The 18254-nt window shown below is 37.8% G+C and overlaps 2 protein-coding genes across 4 annotated transcripts in view; one reads left to right on the top strand and one right to left on the bottom strand.

Moving 5' to 3' along the window:
- The window catches only part of atm (ATM serine/threonine kinase), a 537450-nt gene that overhangs the window by 114055 nt on the left and 405141 nt on the right, over positions 1-18254 (top strand). For 2 of the 3 annotated variants that reach the window (XM_073924330.1, XM_002664557.5), the window contains exons 53-60: positions 7553-7635; positions 8329-8469; positions 11331-11447; positions 11602-11751; positions 12616-12781; positions 12872-12958; positions 13040-13154; positions 17341-17404. The exons of the other annotated variant lie outside the window; for it this stretch is intronic. In XM_073924330.1, the coding sequence (XP_073780431.1) occupies positions 7553-7635; positions 8329-8469; positions 11331-11447; positions 11602-11751; positions 12616-12781; positions 12872-12958; positions 13040-13154; positions 17341-17404 (923 nt within the window). The remainder of the gene's footprint in view (positions 1-7552; positions 7636-8328; positions 8470-11330; positions 11448-11601; positions 11752-12615; positions 12782-12871; positions 12959-13039; positions 13155-17340; positions 17405-18254) is intronic. 3 annotated transcript variants of the gene reach the window in all.
- On the bottom strand, positions 355-3446 carry LOC141377999 (uncharacterized). The gene is made up of 2 exons (XM_073924333.1): positions 2875-3446; positions 355-2793 (listed from the first exon to the last, which is right to left on the bottom strand). Exons 1-2 carry the CDS (start codon positions 3320-3322, stop codon positions 515-517), a joined length of 2727 nt encoding a protein of 908 aa, XP_073780434.1. The 5' UTR covers positions 3323-3446; the 3' UTR covers positions 355-514.

The following is an 18254-nucleotide window of genomic DNA, read 5'->3' as shown; positions in this document are numbered from 1 at the left end:
CCAGCCTAATCTCACGAGAAAATGTAAGCATTTTACGTTTTATCAGTGTAATGGCTAGTTTATTTGTACGAAAATGTACAATTTTAAAAGGAGACAGCCAAGCCCACCCCTAAACCCAACAGTCATTTGGTCATAGATGTATACATTAGATGTCGCCTACCCTGTTGTTGTCTATTAGAAGGAATGCGTCAATAGAGCCGCCATTTACATTTAGTCATTTAGCAGACGCTTTTATCCAAAGCGACTTACAAATGAGGACAAGGAAGCAATTTACACAACTAAGAGCAACAATGAATAAGTACTAAAGGCAAGTTTCAGGTCTGTAAAGTCTAAGAAGGGAAGTGTTAGTAGTTTTTTTTTTTTTTTTTTTTTTTTTTTTTTTTTTTGTACAATTAGTGTGATATTCAAAGAGGCAATTGCAGATTAGGAAGTGAAGTAGAGACTAAATAGTTGAGTTTTTAGTCGTTTCTTGAAAATAGCGAGTGACTCTGCTGTTCTGATGCAGTTAGGGAGTTCATTCCACCAACTGGGCAGATTGAGCGTGAGCGTTCGCGAAAGTGATTTTTTTCCCTCTTTGGGATGGAACCACGAGGCGACGTTCATTCACAGAACGCAAGTTTCTGGAGGGCACATAGATCTGCAGAAGTGAGTGCAGATAAGAAGGTGCTAGGCCAGAAGTCACTTTGTAGGCAAACATCAGAGTTTTGAATTTGATGCGAGCAGCAACTGGCAGCCAGTGCAAACGGACTAGCAGCGGAGTGACATGTGCTCGTTTAGGTTCATTGAAGACAACCCGTGCTGCTGCATTCTGGAGCAGTTGAAGAGGCTTGATAGAGTTAGCTGGAAGCCCAGCTAGTAGAGAGTTGCAGTAATCCAGTTTGGAGAGAACAAGAGCTTGAACAAGGAGTTGAGCTGCATGTTCAGATAAGAAGGGTCGGATCTTTCTGATGTTATAGAGTGCAAATCTGCACGATCGAGCAGTTCTAGAAATGTGGTCAGAGAAGTTTAGTTGGTCATCAATCGTTACTCCAAGGCTTTTCACCATTTTGGATGCAGTAATGGTTGCCCCATCCATCTGGATTGAAAAGTTATGGTGTAGAGTCGGGTTGGCAGAAACTACAAGCATTTCCGTTTTTGCGAGGTTCAGCTGAAGATGATGATCTTTCATCCAGTGTGAAATATCCAACAGGCAGGCTGAGATACGAGCTGGAACCGAGGGATCATCAGGATGAAAAGAGAGGTATAGCTGGGTGTCATCAGCATAGCAGTGGTAGGAGAATCCATGTCTCTGGATGACTGGTCCTAGAGATGATGTGTAGATGGAGAAGAGAAGTGGCCCAAGAACAGAGCCTTGAGGTACCCCAGTGTTTAGATGCTGTAGGTTGGACACCTCTCCCCTCCAAGACACCCTGAATGACCTGTCAGAGAGGTAAGATCTGAACCATTGTATAACAGTGCCCGCAACGCCCAGTGACTCAAGCGTAGATAGCAGGATCTGGTGGTTGACAGTGTCAAAAGCAGCTGACAAGTCCAGCAAAATGAGGACTGATGATTTAGAGTCTGCTTTAGCCAGTCTGAGATCCTCCACGACCGAGAGCAGGGCAGTCTCAGTTGAGTGGCCTTTCTTAAAGCCGGATTGCTTGTTGTCCATGAGATTGTTTTGAGTAAGAAAGTCCAGGACTTGATTGAACACTACTTTCTCCAGAATCTTGGCCATGAATGGAAGCAGGGATACTGGTCTGTAGTTTTCAAGTAGCGTATGGTCCAGGTTGGGTTTCTTTAGCAGTGGGGTTACCCTAGCCTGCTTAAATGTAGTGGGGAATAAACCAGAGTCAAGAGATGTGTTAATTATGTGAGTCAGTGTTGGTATGACTGCAGGAGAGATGGCTTGCAAGAGATGAGAGGGAATGGGATCGAGTGGACAGGTGGTTGCATGGCTAGATAGCACAAGTTTGGACACCTCAGACTCAGAGAGCTGAGAAAAAGAGGTGAGTGTGTGTGGTGTTGGTGTTGTATCTTGCGTGTTTGTTGTAGGTGCAGCAAATTGAGCACTGATTTTTGCAGTTTTGGTGCAGAAGAATGTAGCAAAGTCATCAGTAGTAAGTGTGGAAGATGCGGGTGGAGGAGGAGGATAGAGGAGGGAGGAAAATGTTTTAAAAAGTAGGCGAGGATTAGTGGCATTGTTGATTTTCAGACGGTAATACGTCTGCTTTGCAGAAGTAACCTCAGCTGAGAAAGAGGACAGAAGAGTTTGGTATGTTAAGAGATGTGCAGGATTTTTAGTTTTCCGCCAAATTCTCTCCGCAGTCCGAAGTTTTGAGCGATGCTCACGGAGAGCATCTGAGAGCCAGGGTGCAGGAGGACTGGCACGGGCTGGCCTGGATGCAAGAGGACATAATCGGTCTAGACATGATGCTAGTGTGGAGCAGAGTGTATTAGTGGCACTGTTCGAATCAAGTGCAGTGAGTTTGCGAGATGGAGGAAGAGAGTCTGAAACAATGGTGGATAGTCTGTTGGGTGAGAGAGATCGTAGGTTTCTGCGAAAGGTAACCAGTGTTGGAGTGTGTGGCGGCTCAGGAGTAATGTGGATGTTGAGAGACAGAAGGAAATGATCAGATATTTGTAGTGGAGTTACTATTGTTTGATCAGTGAAGCAGTGTCGTGTGTAAATAAGGTCTAGCTGATTACCTGATTTGTGGGTAGCAGAAGTAGGTGCTCTTTTTAGGTCAAAAGAGGCAAGCAAAGTCTGAAAGTCTGCAGCTTGCGGTTTGTCAACGTAGATGTTGAAGTCACCTAGCACCAATAAGGGAGTGGCAAAATTAGAAAAAGATGAGAGAAGAACATCCAGTTCATCTAGGAAGTGACCTAATTTACCTGGTGGGCGGTAGATGACAACCACATTTATGTAGAAGGGGTGGATAATGGTGACTGCATGGAATTCAAAGGAGCTGATTGTTGGCAGGGACGGTATCAGAGTAAATTTCCATTCTTTGGAAATTAGTAGTCCAGTCCCACCCCCTCTCCCTGTCTGACGAGGAGTGTGGGAAAAAGAGAAATTAGCAGAAAGAGTAGCATGTGTAGCAGTGTCCTCCGGCCTCAACCAGGTCTCAGTTAGAGCCATGAGATTATAGTCAGAATATGTAGCTATGGAGGTAATAAAATCAGCCTTGTTAACAGCTGATTGACAGTTCCAGAGGCCCACGGAGAGAGAGAGTTGTGAAATAGTAGATACATGTATTGAACGAAGGTTGTGAGGATTACGCCTGCAGCGTACCTCCCGTGTTTTGCGAGTGTTAGTAACAACAGGAATTAGAAAACACATAATAAAAGTGCACTGACAACAAAAAATAAGTGTAAAGTAAAACAATACAGTAAAGTACTCAAGTGCTTTGTCGGTGTCTTTGCTCGGTGGAGTCGCGCAGGTAGAGTCGATGGTCTTTACACTCGTCGGTCTTCACACGAGGCGGTCTTCACACGAGGCTGCCGCGACCGCTGCCGCGGTGAACTAGTTGTTTATATAACCCCAAAGCACTAGCTGATTGAATTCAGCTGGACACGCCTCGAGAGTCAAAACAAGGGCCGAAACTGAGGCGGACGACGCGAAACCGCGTCTGCGTTCGCTGCACAAGCTCTTATAGTAACCAAGGAAACAGTGGCTAAACAACTTCTAGTATTATACACAACTGAAAGCAAGTTTAAATGTCCTACAACTTTACACAAACAGCTGGAAACAAGTCCTCAAACCATACACAACAACTGAAACAAATCTTAAATGTACTTACAGGCTGCTGTTCTAGATGCTGCTAAAGTGCTTCTCCATTTTAGTACAGGGTAGCGCTCCTTTGAAATGAATGCGGGACCAAGCTGCAGTGGAGGACTGTGGCCATCCAGAGCCAGAGATATACACATATATCTATGATCGGGAGTTTTCCCGGACGTCAGCATGCAATTATTTTTTTTTAAAATTACGAAACTAATAAGTTTATATCACTTTATTACATTGATGGATAAGTGATCGCAAAGGCATTCCTGGCAAAAATGGATATGTACTATCCTCCCTCCCTGTAATTTTTTTTTCTAATCCGCGTCCTGAAACACACCTCCTCTCCTATTTTCATTTCTCACACTAACGGAGGGAGTAATTTGTTTGTGAATGAAACTCCGTTATGAACAACTCCTTCCCTTAGCCGACAATAAAAAACAGTGCAAAATACAGACAGAGCAAATACAACGACAGTGCAAAATACAGACAGTGCAAATACATTGACAGTGCAAAATACAGACAGTGCAAATACAACGACAGTGCAAAATACAGACAGTGCAAATACAACAACAGTGCAAAATACAGACAGTGCAAATACAACGACAGTGCAAAATACAGACAGTGCAAATACATTGACAGTGCAAAATACAGACAGTGCAAATACAACGACAGTGCAAAATACAGACAGTGCAAATACAACAACAGTGCAAAATACAGACAATGCAAATACAACAACAGTGCAAAATACAGACAGTGCAAATACAACAACAGTGAAAAATACAGACAGTGCAAATACAACAACAGTGCAAAATACAGACAGTGCAAATACAACAACAGTGCAAAATACAGACAGTGCAAATACAACAACAGTGCAAAATACAGACAGTGCAAATACAGCGACAGTGCAAAATACAGACAGTGCAAATACAACAACAGTGCAAAATACAGACAGTGCAAATACATTGACAGTGCAAAATACAGACAGTGCAAATACAACAACAGTGCAAAATACAGACAGTGCAAATACAGCGACAGTGCAAAATACAGACAGTGCAAATACAACAACAGTGCAAAATACAGACAGTGCAAATACAACGACAGTGCAAAATACAGACAGTGCAAATACAACAACAGTGCAAAATACAGACAGTGCAAATACAACGACAGTGCAAAATACAGACAATGCAAATACAACGACAGTGCAAAATAACGACAGTGCAAATACATTGACAGTGCAAAATACAGACAGTGCAAAATACATTGACAGTGCAAAATACAGACAGTGCAAATACAACAACAGTGCAAAATACAGACAGTGCAAAATACATTGACAGTGCAAAATACAGACAGTGCAAATACAACGACAGTGCAAAATACAGACAGTGCAAATACAACGACAGTGCAAAATACAGACAGTGCAAATACAACAACAGTGCAAAATACAGACAGTGCAAATACAGCGACAGTGCAAAATACAGACAATGCAAATACAACAACAGTGCAAAATACAGACAGTGCAAATACAACAACAGTGCAAAATACAGACAGTGCAAATACAACAACAGTGCAAAATACAGAGAGTGCAAATACATTGACAGTGCAAAATACAGACAGTGCAAATACAACGACAGTGCAAAATACAGACAGTGCAAATACATTGACAGTGCAAAATACAGACAGTGCAAATACAACGACAGTGCAAAATACAGACAGTGCAAATACAACAACAGTGCAAAATACAGACAGTGCAAATACAACAACAGTGCAAAATACAGACAGTGCAAATACAACAACAGTGCAAAATACAGACAATGCAAATACAACGACAGTGCAAAATAACGACAGTGCAAAATACATTGACAGTGCAAAATACAGACAGTGCAAATACAACAACAGTGCAAAATACAGACAGTGCAAAATACATTGACAGTGCAAAATACAGACAGTGCAAATACAACGACAGTGCAAAATACAGACAGTGCAAATACAACAACAGTGCAAAATACAGACAGTGCAAATACAACAACAGTGAAAAATACAGACAGTGCAAATACAACAACAGTGCAAAATACAGACAGTGCAAATACAACAACAGTGCAAAATACAGACAGTGCAAATACAACGACAGTGCAAAATACAGACAGTGCAAATACAACAACAGTGCAAAATACAGACAGTGCAAATACATTGACAGTGCAAAATACCGACAGTGCAAATACAACGACAGTGCAAAATACAGACAGTGCAAATACAACAACAGTGCAAAATACAGACAGTGCAAAATACATTGACAGTGCAAAATACAGACAGTGCAAATACAACAACAGTGCAAAATACAGACAGTGCAAATACAACGACAGTGCAAAATACAGACAGTGCAAATACAACAACAGTGCAAAATACAGACAGTGCAAATACAACGACAGTGCAAAATACAGACAGTGCAAATACAACGACAGTGCAAAATACATTGACAGTGCAAAATACAGACAGTGCAAATACAACAACAGTGCAAAATACAGACAGTGCAAAATACATTGACAGTGCAAAATACAGACAGTGCAAATACAACGACAGTGCAAAATACAGACAGTGCAAATACAACAACAGTGCAAAATACAGACAGTGCAAATACAACGACAGTGCAAAATACAGACAGTGCAAATACAACGACAGTGCAAAATACAGACAGTGCAAATACAACAACAGTGCAAAATACAGACAGTGCAAATACAACAACAGTGCAAAATACAGACAGTGCAAATACATTGACAGTGCAAAATACAGACAGTGCAAATACAACAACAGTGCAAAATACAGACAGTGCAAATACAACAACAGTGCAAAATACAGACAGTGCAAATACAACAACAGTGCAAAATACAGACAGTGCAAATACATTGACAGTGCAAAATACAGACAGTGCAAATACAACAACAGTGCAAAATACAGACAGTGCAAATACAACAACAGTGCAAAATACAGACAGTGCAAATACAACGACAGTGCAAAATAATGACAGTGCAAATACATTGACAGTGCAAAATACAGACAGTGCAAATACAACAACAGTGCAAAATACAGACAGTGCAAAATACATTGACAGTGCAAAATACAGACAGTGCAAATACAACAACAGTGCAATATACAGACAGTGCAAAATACATTGACAGTGCAAAATACAGACAGTGCAAATACAACAAAAGTGCAAAATACAGACAGTGCAAATACAACAACAGTGCAAAATACAGACAGTGCAAATACAACAACAGTGCAAAATACAGACAGTGCAAAATACATTGACAGTGCAAAATACAGACAGTGCAAATACAACGACAGTGCAAAATACAGACAGTGCAAATACAACGACAGTGCAAAATACAGACAGTGCAAATACAACAACAGTGCAAAATACAGACAGTGCAAATACAACGACAGTGCAAAATACATTGACAGTGCAAATACAACGACAGTGCAAAATACAGACAGTGCAAATACAACGACAGTGCAAAATACATTGACAGTGCAAAATACAGACAGTGCAAATACAACAACAGTGCAAAATACAGACAGTGCAAAATACATTGACAGTGCAAAATACAGACAGTGCAAATACAACAACAGTGCAAAATACAGACAGTGCAAATACAACAACAGTGCAAAATACAGACAGTGCAAAATACAACGACAATATGAAATTGACATGGCACTGATCAACTCAAAAATGATTAATGCTATCAATTTCATCTACTAGGTTAATTATCTAATATGTTTGTTTGTTCTATGCAGAAGCCATACCTATTCCAGCTGAACAGCCCCTCATGCAAATTAAAGACCTTGAAGATGTGATCATTCCCACCATGGACATCAAGGTGACAAATGTCATTGAATTACAGTATATGTTTTTTCTCATCTGTTGTATCTTTTCTCCTCAAATGGTTCTGGTACTGTATGGTTGTCTAAGAGTGCTTTCACACCTAGACTTTTGTTTCGGAATCTGTCTCGTTTGCCCAGTTAGCGCGGTTCGTTTGGCATATGTGAAACCACCAATCGCGCTCGGTTCCACGTCAAAACAATCGCTCTGAGATCGCTTGAATGAGATGGTCTCAGCTCAGTTGAAACGAACTCTGGAGCGGATGGATTGTAGTGAGAAAGCGATACGGGAGCTGGGAGGTCATTCAACAGGCATCCCAAGTCTCCCGGAAGTTGCGGGAGTCTCCCTACCGGTCCTTAAATACGTCGCGCACCCTTCTCACTCCTCCCCACCGCATCCCTCCCCGCTCTTCAGACATGTCGCGCGCACCTTGTCAAACACCACCAAACCACTACCATCCCCCTGACAGCTGAGCGGGACTCTGCAAAATAAACTGACCAATGTGAGGAGAGTTTACTCACACGTGACTTGTTTCAGCTTTTTTGGTCCGTTTAGAAACTTTGCCGTGTGAAAGCGAACCGCACCAAGAACAAAGAGCTACAATGTAACAATTTTAAACCCTGTTTCGGAACAACTGAATCAATTCACAGGTGTGAAAGCACCCTTAGTTAGTTGTTGTCATTTCTTTCAGGTGGACCCATCAGGCAGATATGAAGACGTTGTGACAGTCAGATCATTCAAACGTCACTTTCACCTGGCCGGAGGCGTCAACCTACCCAAAATAATTGACTGTGAGGGATCAGATGGCATAAGCAGAAGACAGCTAGTCAAGGTTTGGTTATTAAAGAACACAACATCTCTAGATATAAAAAACAAAAAATTTTATAATAATAATAATAATTATATATACATACATACATACATACATACATATAAATATATATATATATATATATATATACATATATATATACATATATATATATATATATATATATATATATATATATATATATATATATATATATATATATATATATATATATTTTTTTTTTTTTTTTTTTTTTTTTTAACAAAACCTAGCTGTAATGTAACTACATATAGTTGAAGTCAGAATAAATAGCCCTGCTGGATTAGCCCCTTGTATATTTTTGTACCCAATTTCTGTTTAACGCAAAGAAGATTCTTTCAACACATTTCTAGATATAATAGTTTTAATAACTCATCTCTAATAGCTGATTTTTTTCATCTTTGACATGATGACAGTAAATAATATTTTACTAGATATTTTTCAACACGGTGATATGGTGGCTTAGTGGTTAGCATTGTTACCTCACAGCAAGAAGATTGCTGGTTCGAGTCCCGGCTGGGTCAGTTGAAATTTTGTGTGGAGTTTGCATGTTCTCCCCGTGTTTGCGTTGGTTTGGACATGCGCTATAGGTGAATTGAATAAACTAAATTGGGCGTAGTGTATGTGTGTGAATGAGTTTGCATGGATGTTGCCCATTAATGGGTTGCAGCTGAAAGGGCTGCAAGGGCTGTGGCGACCCCTGATGAATAAAGGACTAAGCCAAAGGAAAATGAATGCATTTTTCAAGACACTAGTATACAGCTTAAAGTGACATTTAAAGGCTTAACTAGGTTAATTGGGTTAACTAGACAAGTTAGGGCAATTAAGCAAGTCATTGTATAACGATGGTTTGTTCTGTAGACTGTCGAAAATTGCTTAAGGGGGTTAATAATTTTGACCTTAAAATGATTTTTAAAAATCTAAATTGTTTTTTGCTGAAATAAAACAAATTAGACTTTCTCCAGAAGAAATAATATTACAGGAAACACTGAAAAAATTGTATTGCTCTGTTAAACATTATTTAGGAAATATTTGGGAAAAAGAATCACAGGATAGCTAATAATTTAGATTAATTTAGACTTCAACTGTACATTTTTCAATGCCATAAATATTCATTTTGATTCATCCTCAGGTGACTTTTTAGTCTCTTTAATAATCAGGTTTTAGTTTTCTGCAAACATTTGTGATTTCTGTGGTCCTAGGTTATTTATGATGCAAGTTAAGGGTAGTCGTTACTACAAGAGTCAAAAATCATGTTTGGTTTTGGTTGTTTTTTGTTTGGTGAGTTTTGTTCGAGGTTGGTTCTGGCCTGTTGTTTTGGGGCGTGTTTGGTTTCATTGTTCTTTTTTATGTTTTTTTTGTTTGTTTATCACCGTTTTTTGTTTGTTTTGGTGAGTTTTTTATTGTTTGAGTTTTGTTTTGTTTTTGGGGATTGGTTTTAATTCATTTTTTGTTTGGTTTGGTGAGTTTTGTTTTGTTTGAGTTTTGTTGGTTTTTTGTTTTGTTTTTTGAGAGGGGGTTGTTTGGTCTTTATTGTTTTTTGTTTGGTTTGGTGAGTTTTGTTTGACTTTTGTTCTGTTTTGATTTTGGGTTGTTTGGTCTTTACTGTTTTTTGTTTGGTTTGGTGAGTTTTGTATGGGTTTTGTTCTGTTTTGATTTGGGGTTGTTTGGTCTACTGTTTTTTGTTTGGTTTGGTGAGTTTTGTTTGAGTTTTGTTCTGTTTTGATTTGGGGTTGTTTGGTCTTTATTGTTTTTTGTTTGGTTTGGTGGTATTTTGTTTGACTTTTCTTCTGTTTTGATTTTGGGTTGTTTGGTCTTTATTGTTTTTTGTTTGGTTTGGTGAGTTTTGTTTAAGTTTTGTTCTGTTTTGATTTGGGGTTGTTTGGTCTACTGTTTTTTGTTTGGTTTGGTGAGTTTTGTTTGAGTTTTGTTCTGTTTTGATTTGGCGTTGTTTGGTCTTTACTGTTTTCTGTTTGGTTTGGTGAGTTTTGTTTGAGTTTTGTTCTGTTTTGATTTGGGGTTGTTTGGTCTTTACTGTTTTTTGTTTGGTTTGGTGAGTTTTGTTTTGTTTTGTTTTTTGAGAGGGGGTTGTTTGGTCTTTATTGTTTTTTGTTTGGTTTGGTGAGTTTTGTTTGAGTTTTGTTCTGTTTTGATTTGGGGTTGTTTGGTCTTTATTGTTTTTTGTTTGGTTTGGTGAGTTTTGTTTGAGTTTTGTTCTGTTTTGATTTGGGGTTGTTTGGTCTACTGTTTTTTGTTTGGTTTGGTGAGTTTTGTTTGAGTTTTGTTCTGTTTTGATTTGGGGTTGTTTGGTCTTTATTGATTTTTGTTTGCTTTGGGGAGTTTTGTTTTGTTTGAGTTTTGTTCTGTTTTTGTTTTGTTTTTTGAGAGGGGGTGTTTGGGTTTTAATTGTTTTTTTGTTTGGTTTAGTAAGTTTTGTTTTGTTTAAGTTTTGCTCTGTTTAGTTTTGGGTGCTGGTTTTGGTTGTTTTTTTTGTTTGGTGAGTTTTCTTTTGTTTTGGGGGATTAGTTTAGATTAATTTTTTTTGTTTGGTTTGGTGAGTTTTGTTTTATTTAAGTTTTGTTCTGGGGGGTTGTTTGGTCCTCATTGTTTTTTGTTTGGGTTGGTAAGTTTTGTTTTGTTTGAGTTTATTTTGGTTCTGTATTAATAGTTTTTGTATTGTTTGTTTTTTTTTGCTTGTTTTTTGTTTTGTTTATTATACTGTCTAAATGTGAAAAAAAGTACTGATGCAAGTTTTAGTAGTTGATTTGTAGGAAATGTGCATATGTTTGTCGCTCAGTTTTATTAATTTTAACTGAAATGAGTATGTTGTGTATGTAACACAGGGTCAGGATGATCTGAGGCAGGACGCAGTGATGCAGCAGGTTTTCCACATGTGCTCCACTCTTCTGCAGCGCAATGCAGAAACTCGCAAGAGGAAACTCAACATCCGCCGTTACAAAGTATATTGAATTTTGTAATTGATGGTTTCTCTCTAAAACATACAAATTTATTTTCAGATGTTATTACAGTCTATAGTCAAATATACAGGATGATAGTTTTTACTGTGAAACTCTTTTAAATGAATTGTTTTACATCACTGGGTGTTTTTACCAGGTGGTGCCGTTTTCCCAGCGCAGTGGTGTTTTGGAGTGGTGTTCTGGTACTGTTCCCATCGGAGAGTTCCTGGTGGACCCACAGAAGGGGGCGCACAAACGCTTTCGCCCACAAGACTGGGCCAACATGCTGTGTCGCAAGAAAATGATGGTAAATTAATATCTTAAAAAATATATATAGTAAAAAACTATGCACTGTCATTATTGCAAAGATTAAAGAAATCATTTATTAGAAATGTGTAGACTAAAAACTTTTTTCGTTAAACATAAATTGGGGGGAAAATATATTCAGATATATATGAATCACGCAATTAATGAATTTGCTCTTCTGTGTTTGAACTCTCAGTAATGACTTTAAACCACACTGAACTGAGCTAAACTGAACTGAACTTAAACACTAAAAACTGAACTACCCTGATCCAGTTACTATGACCATTTATGTGAAGCTGCTTTGACACAATCTACATTGTAAAAGCGCTTCAACTATATTTATATATATATATATATATATATATATATATATATATATATATATATATATATATATATATGTTTTTATGTATTTATGTATGTATGTATGTATGTATGTATGTATGTATGTATGTATATATATATATATATATATATATATATATATGTATATATGTATGTATGTATGTATGTATGTATGTATGTATGTATGTATGTATGTATGTATATATATATATATATATATATATATATATGTATATATGTATGTATGTATGTATATATATATATATATATATATATATATATGTATGTATGTATGTATGTATGTATGTATGTATGTATGTATGTATGTGTATGTATGTATGTATGTATGTATGTATGTATGTGTATGTATGTATGTATGTATGTATGTATGTATGTATGTATATGTATGTATGTATGTATGTATGTATGTATGTATGTATGTATGTGTGTATGTATATATATATACACACACACAGGAAAATTAAATCTGATTATGCATTGTTTCAATGCATTGATATAGGAGGCTCAAAGGATGGAATTCAATGACAAACTGCAGGCTTTCACAGAGGTGTGCCAAAACTTCCGACCAGTATTCCGATACTTCTGCATGGAACGCTTTTTGGACCCTGCTATCTGGCTGGAGAGACGGCTAGCTTACACTCGTAGCGTGGCCACCTCTTCTATTGGTACACATACACACTATCATAAACCAAGCTGAGCATAAACTACTCTCACTATAACATCACTTCACTTTTGTAATTAATTGCTTCTTACAGTGGGTTACATTGTTGGCCTGGGCGATCGACACATTCAGAATATTCTCATTGATGAACAGACCTCAGAACTGGTCCACATTGACCTCGGTATGTATGTATACACAGAAAACCAGTGCTTCAGAAGATCTTTTGTTTTAATGTTCACCTTTGTTCTCTCTCCACACACAGGTGTTGCGTTTGAGCAGGGCAAAATCTTACCCACTCCTGAAACGGTTCCATTCAGATTGTCTCGAGACATTGTGGATGGCATGGGCATCACTGGGGTGGAGGGTGTCTTCAGAAGGTCAGTGTTGAGGACAAGATCATCTCCCTTCTTTTTTTAAAAGAATCATGTATTTCTAGACCGCTTTCAGTGGAAGTTTGTGTTTAGTTTTACACATAAGCAAGTGTTGCCTCATGTGCTCAGTTTCAAAGTGAACCGAAAGAGTAATTTCTGTATTGAGGATCATCCACATTGCTTGCACTGCACAAGTTAGTGGCAACATCTAGTGGCATTCTATGAGATATGCGGCAGCTTTTTATGGTACTTATTATCCTTATTTATATAATCTTTATTTAATATCTATTTAATGTATTTTCATTATATTGGATGTATTTAATATTATTGTGTCCAAGTTTCAATTTGCATGGACAAATATAAATTATTTATATTAACTTATTTCAAATATATGTCAGGGTTCAACGCTAAGGATTTTTTTCTACTGGCCCGATCTGGCCAGAGGTTCTGATTTTTACTTGCCTTGTCAAAATCCTTACTGGCCACACCAAAAAAAGAATTTAATAGCTATTTCTTAGCCACATATTTAATAATGTGTCAAAATCCAAACATAATTGTAATACATAAAATGTAAAAAAAAATACAATTGTGATGTAACTAAATTCACAATTTTCACTTCACTTTTTCAACATTTTTTTTTGTTACAGCCTTATTCTAAAATAGATTAAATTCATTTATTTCTTCAAAATTCTACACGCAATACCCCATAATGACAATGTGAAAAAAGATTTTTTTAATTGTTGCAAATTTATTAAAAATAAAAAAAACTGAAAAATCACATGTACATCAGTATTCACAGCCTTTGCTGTGAAGCTCTAAATTGAGCTCAGGTGCATTCTGTTTCCACTTATCATTCTTGAGATGTTTCAGCAGCTTAATTGGAGTCACCTGTGGTAAATTCAGTTGATTGAACATGATTTGAAAATGCATACACCTGTCTATATAAGGTTCCAGGGTTGACAGTGCATGTCAAATCACAAACCAATCATGAAGACAAAGGAATTGTCTGTAGACCTCAGAGACAGGCACAAGGCTGGGGAAGGTTACAGAAACATTTCTGCTGCTCTTACTATGAGCCTCCATCATCCATAAGTGGGACATGTTTGGAACCACCAGGACTCCTCCTAGAGCTGGCCGGCCATCTAAACTGAGTGTTCGGGGGAGAAAGGCTTTAGTCAGGGAGGTGATCAATAATCCGATGGTCACTCTGTCTGAGCTCCAGCATTCTTCTGTGGAGAGAGGAGAACCTTACAGAAGGACAACCATCTGTGCAGCAATCCACTAATCAGGCCTGTATGGTAGAGTGGCCAGACAGAAGCCACTCCTTAGTAAAGGGCACATAGCAGCCCGCCTGGAATTTGCGGAGTGAATGCCAGGCGTTACGTTTGCAGAAAACCAGGCACCACTCATGAAAAGGCTAATACCATCTCTACAGTGAAGCATGGTGGTGGCAGCATCATGCTGTGGGGCTGTTTTTCAGCAGCCGGAACTATAAGACTAATCAGGATAGAGGGAAAGATGAATGCAGCAATGTACAGAGACATCCTGAATGAAAACCTGGAGCTTTTGACCTCAGACTGGGGCGACGGTTCATCTTCCAGCAGGACAATGACCTAAAGCACACCGCCAAAATAACAATGACTTCACAACAACTCGGTAAATGTCCTTGAGTGGCCCAGCCAGATCCCAGACCCAAATCCTATCGAACATTTCTGGAGAGATTTTAAAAATGGCTGTACACCGTCGCTTCCCATCCAACCTGCTAGAGAGGTACTGCAAAGAGGAATGGGCAAAAATTCCCAGAGACAGGTGTGCCAAGCTTGTGGCATCATATTTAAAAAGACTTGAGGCTTTAATTGCTGCCAAAGGTGCATCAACAAAGTATTGAGCAAAGGCTGTGAATACTGATGTACATGTGATGTTTCAGCTTTTTTATTTTTAATAAATTTGAAACAATTTTTTAAAATACACATTGTCATTATGGGGTATTGTGTGTTGAATTATGAGGAAATAAAGAAATTGAATCAATTTTGAAATAAGGCTGTAACATAAAAAATGTGGAAAAATATTTGATATTATTTGATAAATATTTGCACGTGTGTGTGCGCGCGAACTTTGTAACGGTATTGTGTTTGACTCATCAATGCAACTTCACAATAATGATTAGTAAAGATTAGTTCTTACTGTACTATTTCTCACAAACGCTACATGAGACCTTCTTTCTTTAAGTCTGTCTGTTGTCTGACGCAGCCGATGGAGGAGATTAAAGCACGCGGGAAGGCATGTAGAAACAGTAGGCGGGAAAGACTCTAAAAAAAAGGGGTAACCTAGGTGCCCTTTAAATTAAGTTAGATTAGCTTTTTGTATTTTCAAAGTTTGCTATAAATACAACTTCCTTTTATTCTCTTAAATTTTCTTTAGTTGATTCTAAAAAAGGTCTTAAAATTTACCCTCATAGAACTTGCAGAAACCCTGAATATTATAATAGGTGTAGGTAAACTATTATAAACATACAGTTGAAACCAGACGTTTACATACACTCTAAAAAAAAGGAACATAACCATTTTTAAAAAAATATCCGATGGTAAATCATACTAAACGTTTACTCTTTTAGGTGCGTTAGGATTACCTAAATGATTTACATTTGCTAAATGCCAGAATAATGAGGATAATGAGAATTTCTATTAATTTCTAGACAGTCAAAAGTTTACACACATTTCCTTGACATTTTTTTTAGCTTTGCTTTTAAACTATAACTTTGGTCAAATGTTTTGAGTATCCTTCCACAAGCTTCTCACAATAGTTTGAAGGAATTTTGGCCCATTCCTCCTGACAGAATTGGTGTAACTGAGTCAGATTTGTTGGCTGTCTTGCTCGCACAAGCTTTTTCAACTCTGCCCACAAATTCTCCATAGGATTGAGATCAGGGCTTTGTGATGGCCACTCCAAAACATTCACTCTGTTGTCCTTAAAGTACATTTTAACTAATTTGGCAGTATGCTTGCGGTCATAGTCTGTTTGGAAGACCCACTTGTGGCCAAGCTTTAATTTCCTGTCTGATGTCTTGAGATGTTGCTTCAGTATTTCTACATAATGTTCTTTCTTCATGATGTCATCTATCCTGCAGCAAAACAGCCCCACAACATGATGCTGCTGCCCCCATACTTTACAGTTGGGATGGTGTTCCTAGGCTTGTAAGCTTCCCCTTTGTCCTCCAAATTTAACACTGGTTATGATGGCTAAACAGTTCAATCTTAGTTCCATCAGACCACAGGACATGTTTCCAAAAATGAGTATTTTCCCAGTGTAATTTACACAATTGTAATCTGTTTTTTTTTTGTTGATTCTGGCTTGTTGATTTTCCCATGTTGTCACACAAGGAAGCAGTGTGTTTGAAGTTTTCCTTAAATACTATTCTACACTTGTGCCTCCAATAAATCAAATTGTCAATTAGCCAATCAGAAACTTCCAAAATCTTGACATCATCATCTGAGCTTTTTCAGAGGCATAATAATCTTAATGTATGTAAACTTGACTTTCAAGAAAAGTTATAACAATTTCTCAAAAAATATCTCTCTCATTATTCTGCTATTAAGCATGACAGAAACAAATTTAATAATCCTAATTTACCTAAAAGAGAAAAAGTTTAGTCACATTAACATCTGACTTTTTTAAATGGTTATGTGCCTTTTTATACAGTGTATGCAAACTTCTGATTTCAACTGTACATATAGATCCAAGATATTTGCAAACTTTAGTTATACCTACATATTAATAATCACATATTTATCTATGCTACATGTTTTGATTCAGCTTGTCTATCCAATATTTGTTGCGCAGTGATGCAAATGGGTTTAAGTTAGTTAATATAACTTTTGGGTGACACATTATCATAATCATATCAGCTTCAAATCATGATCTTTATCATTGAAGTGAATTCTGCAGACTCTCTTACTAGAGATCAGTCATGAACCCTAAATCAAACTGGTATTAGAAAAGATTTTTAGTAAACATTGTGATTCTTATCCAAGCAGATCATTTTGTCAACAGCTAGCTTGTTAAACTAGCGTAACGTATAGTAACGCCACTAAAATGGTTTCAATTGAAACATCAAAATGACATGAATTGTGACATTTTTTAAATAAATGTGGGCTTAAATTATCATTAATAATGATTTTGTTTTGTTATCTAGATGTTGTGAGAAAACAATGGAAGTTATGAGGAGTTCTCAGGAAGCCCTTTTGACCATTGTGGAGGTAAACGGATCATTTCATTAGGTCTCGTAACTACAGGTAGGATGGTTCACAAAATTGTCGGTTCGGTTTGTATCATAGTTCTGTTGTCATGGTTTTTCGATTTGATTCGGTTTACATTGTGAAAAAAAAACACATACAGTTAGGTCCATAAATATTTGGACATCAACACATTTTTGGCTCCGTACACTAACACAGTGGATTTAAAGGTTCAGGACACCCTGGAGAACTTTTTTTTTTTATATTAACAGATTTGTGTGTTTTGAGCATCAGTTAAGACAATGTTAGCACCTGTCAGCTTTAATTGTGGGGAAAACTGGGTAATTTTGAGCTTTTGTCAGCTAATTTCAGCTTCCGGGTTTAAAATGATTTTTAGGGCAGGATCAAAATCGGCGACGTAGCGCAAAACTGCAAGTGCAATGATGACGCGTCAGTTTCTCATTATTATTCATAGTGGAGTTTTCTTATCCTATGAGAAGAGCCGGCTGCTTAATTATTCATGAGACCTGCCAGAGTCAAGCCCGAGCTGTGAGTTACGGACTGACCCACGGCAGTATTTAGCCGTTTTGAAGGCTCATATGTGTTTGTTTCCATGATCCACGGGGTTTGTTGCATGCTTTTTCCCCGCGATCCTGTCAGGGCCGATCATACAGCAAAGCTGTGTGTGTGCTGCTAGCATTTTTGTCGGGAGAGCAGCACGAGAATTAGAGAATGGCGGACGTTGACTTTTATCAGGAGTTCGTTCACATTCAGACACATCACTGTGCTGCTGTGTTTGCCTAAATCCTCCAGATTACCAGCAGGGCTAACGGTTAAAATAGACAGGTCAGGAGACCTGCTGCACTGAGTCTGC

The sequence above is a fragment of the Danio rerio genome, chromosome 15 (assembly GCF_049306965.1).
Source record: "Danio rerio strain Tuebingen ecotype United States chromosome 15, GRCz12tu, whole genome shotgun sequence".
NCBI lineage: Eukaryota > Metazoa > Chordata > Actinopteri > Cypriniformes > Danionidae > Danio > Danio rerio.
The sequence above is the reverse complement of the archived record's forward strand: the minus strand, read 5'-3'. Positions and strand labels throughout refer to the sequence as shown.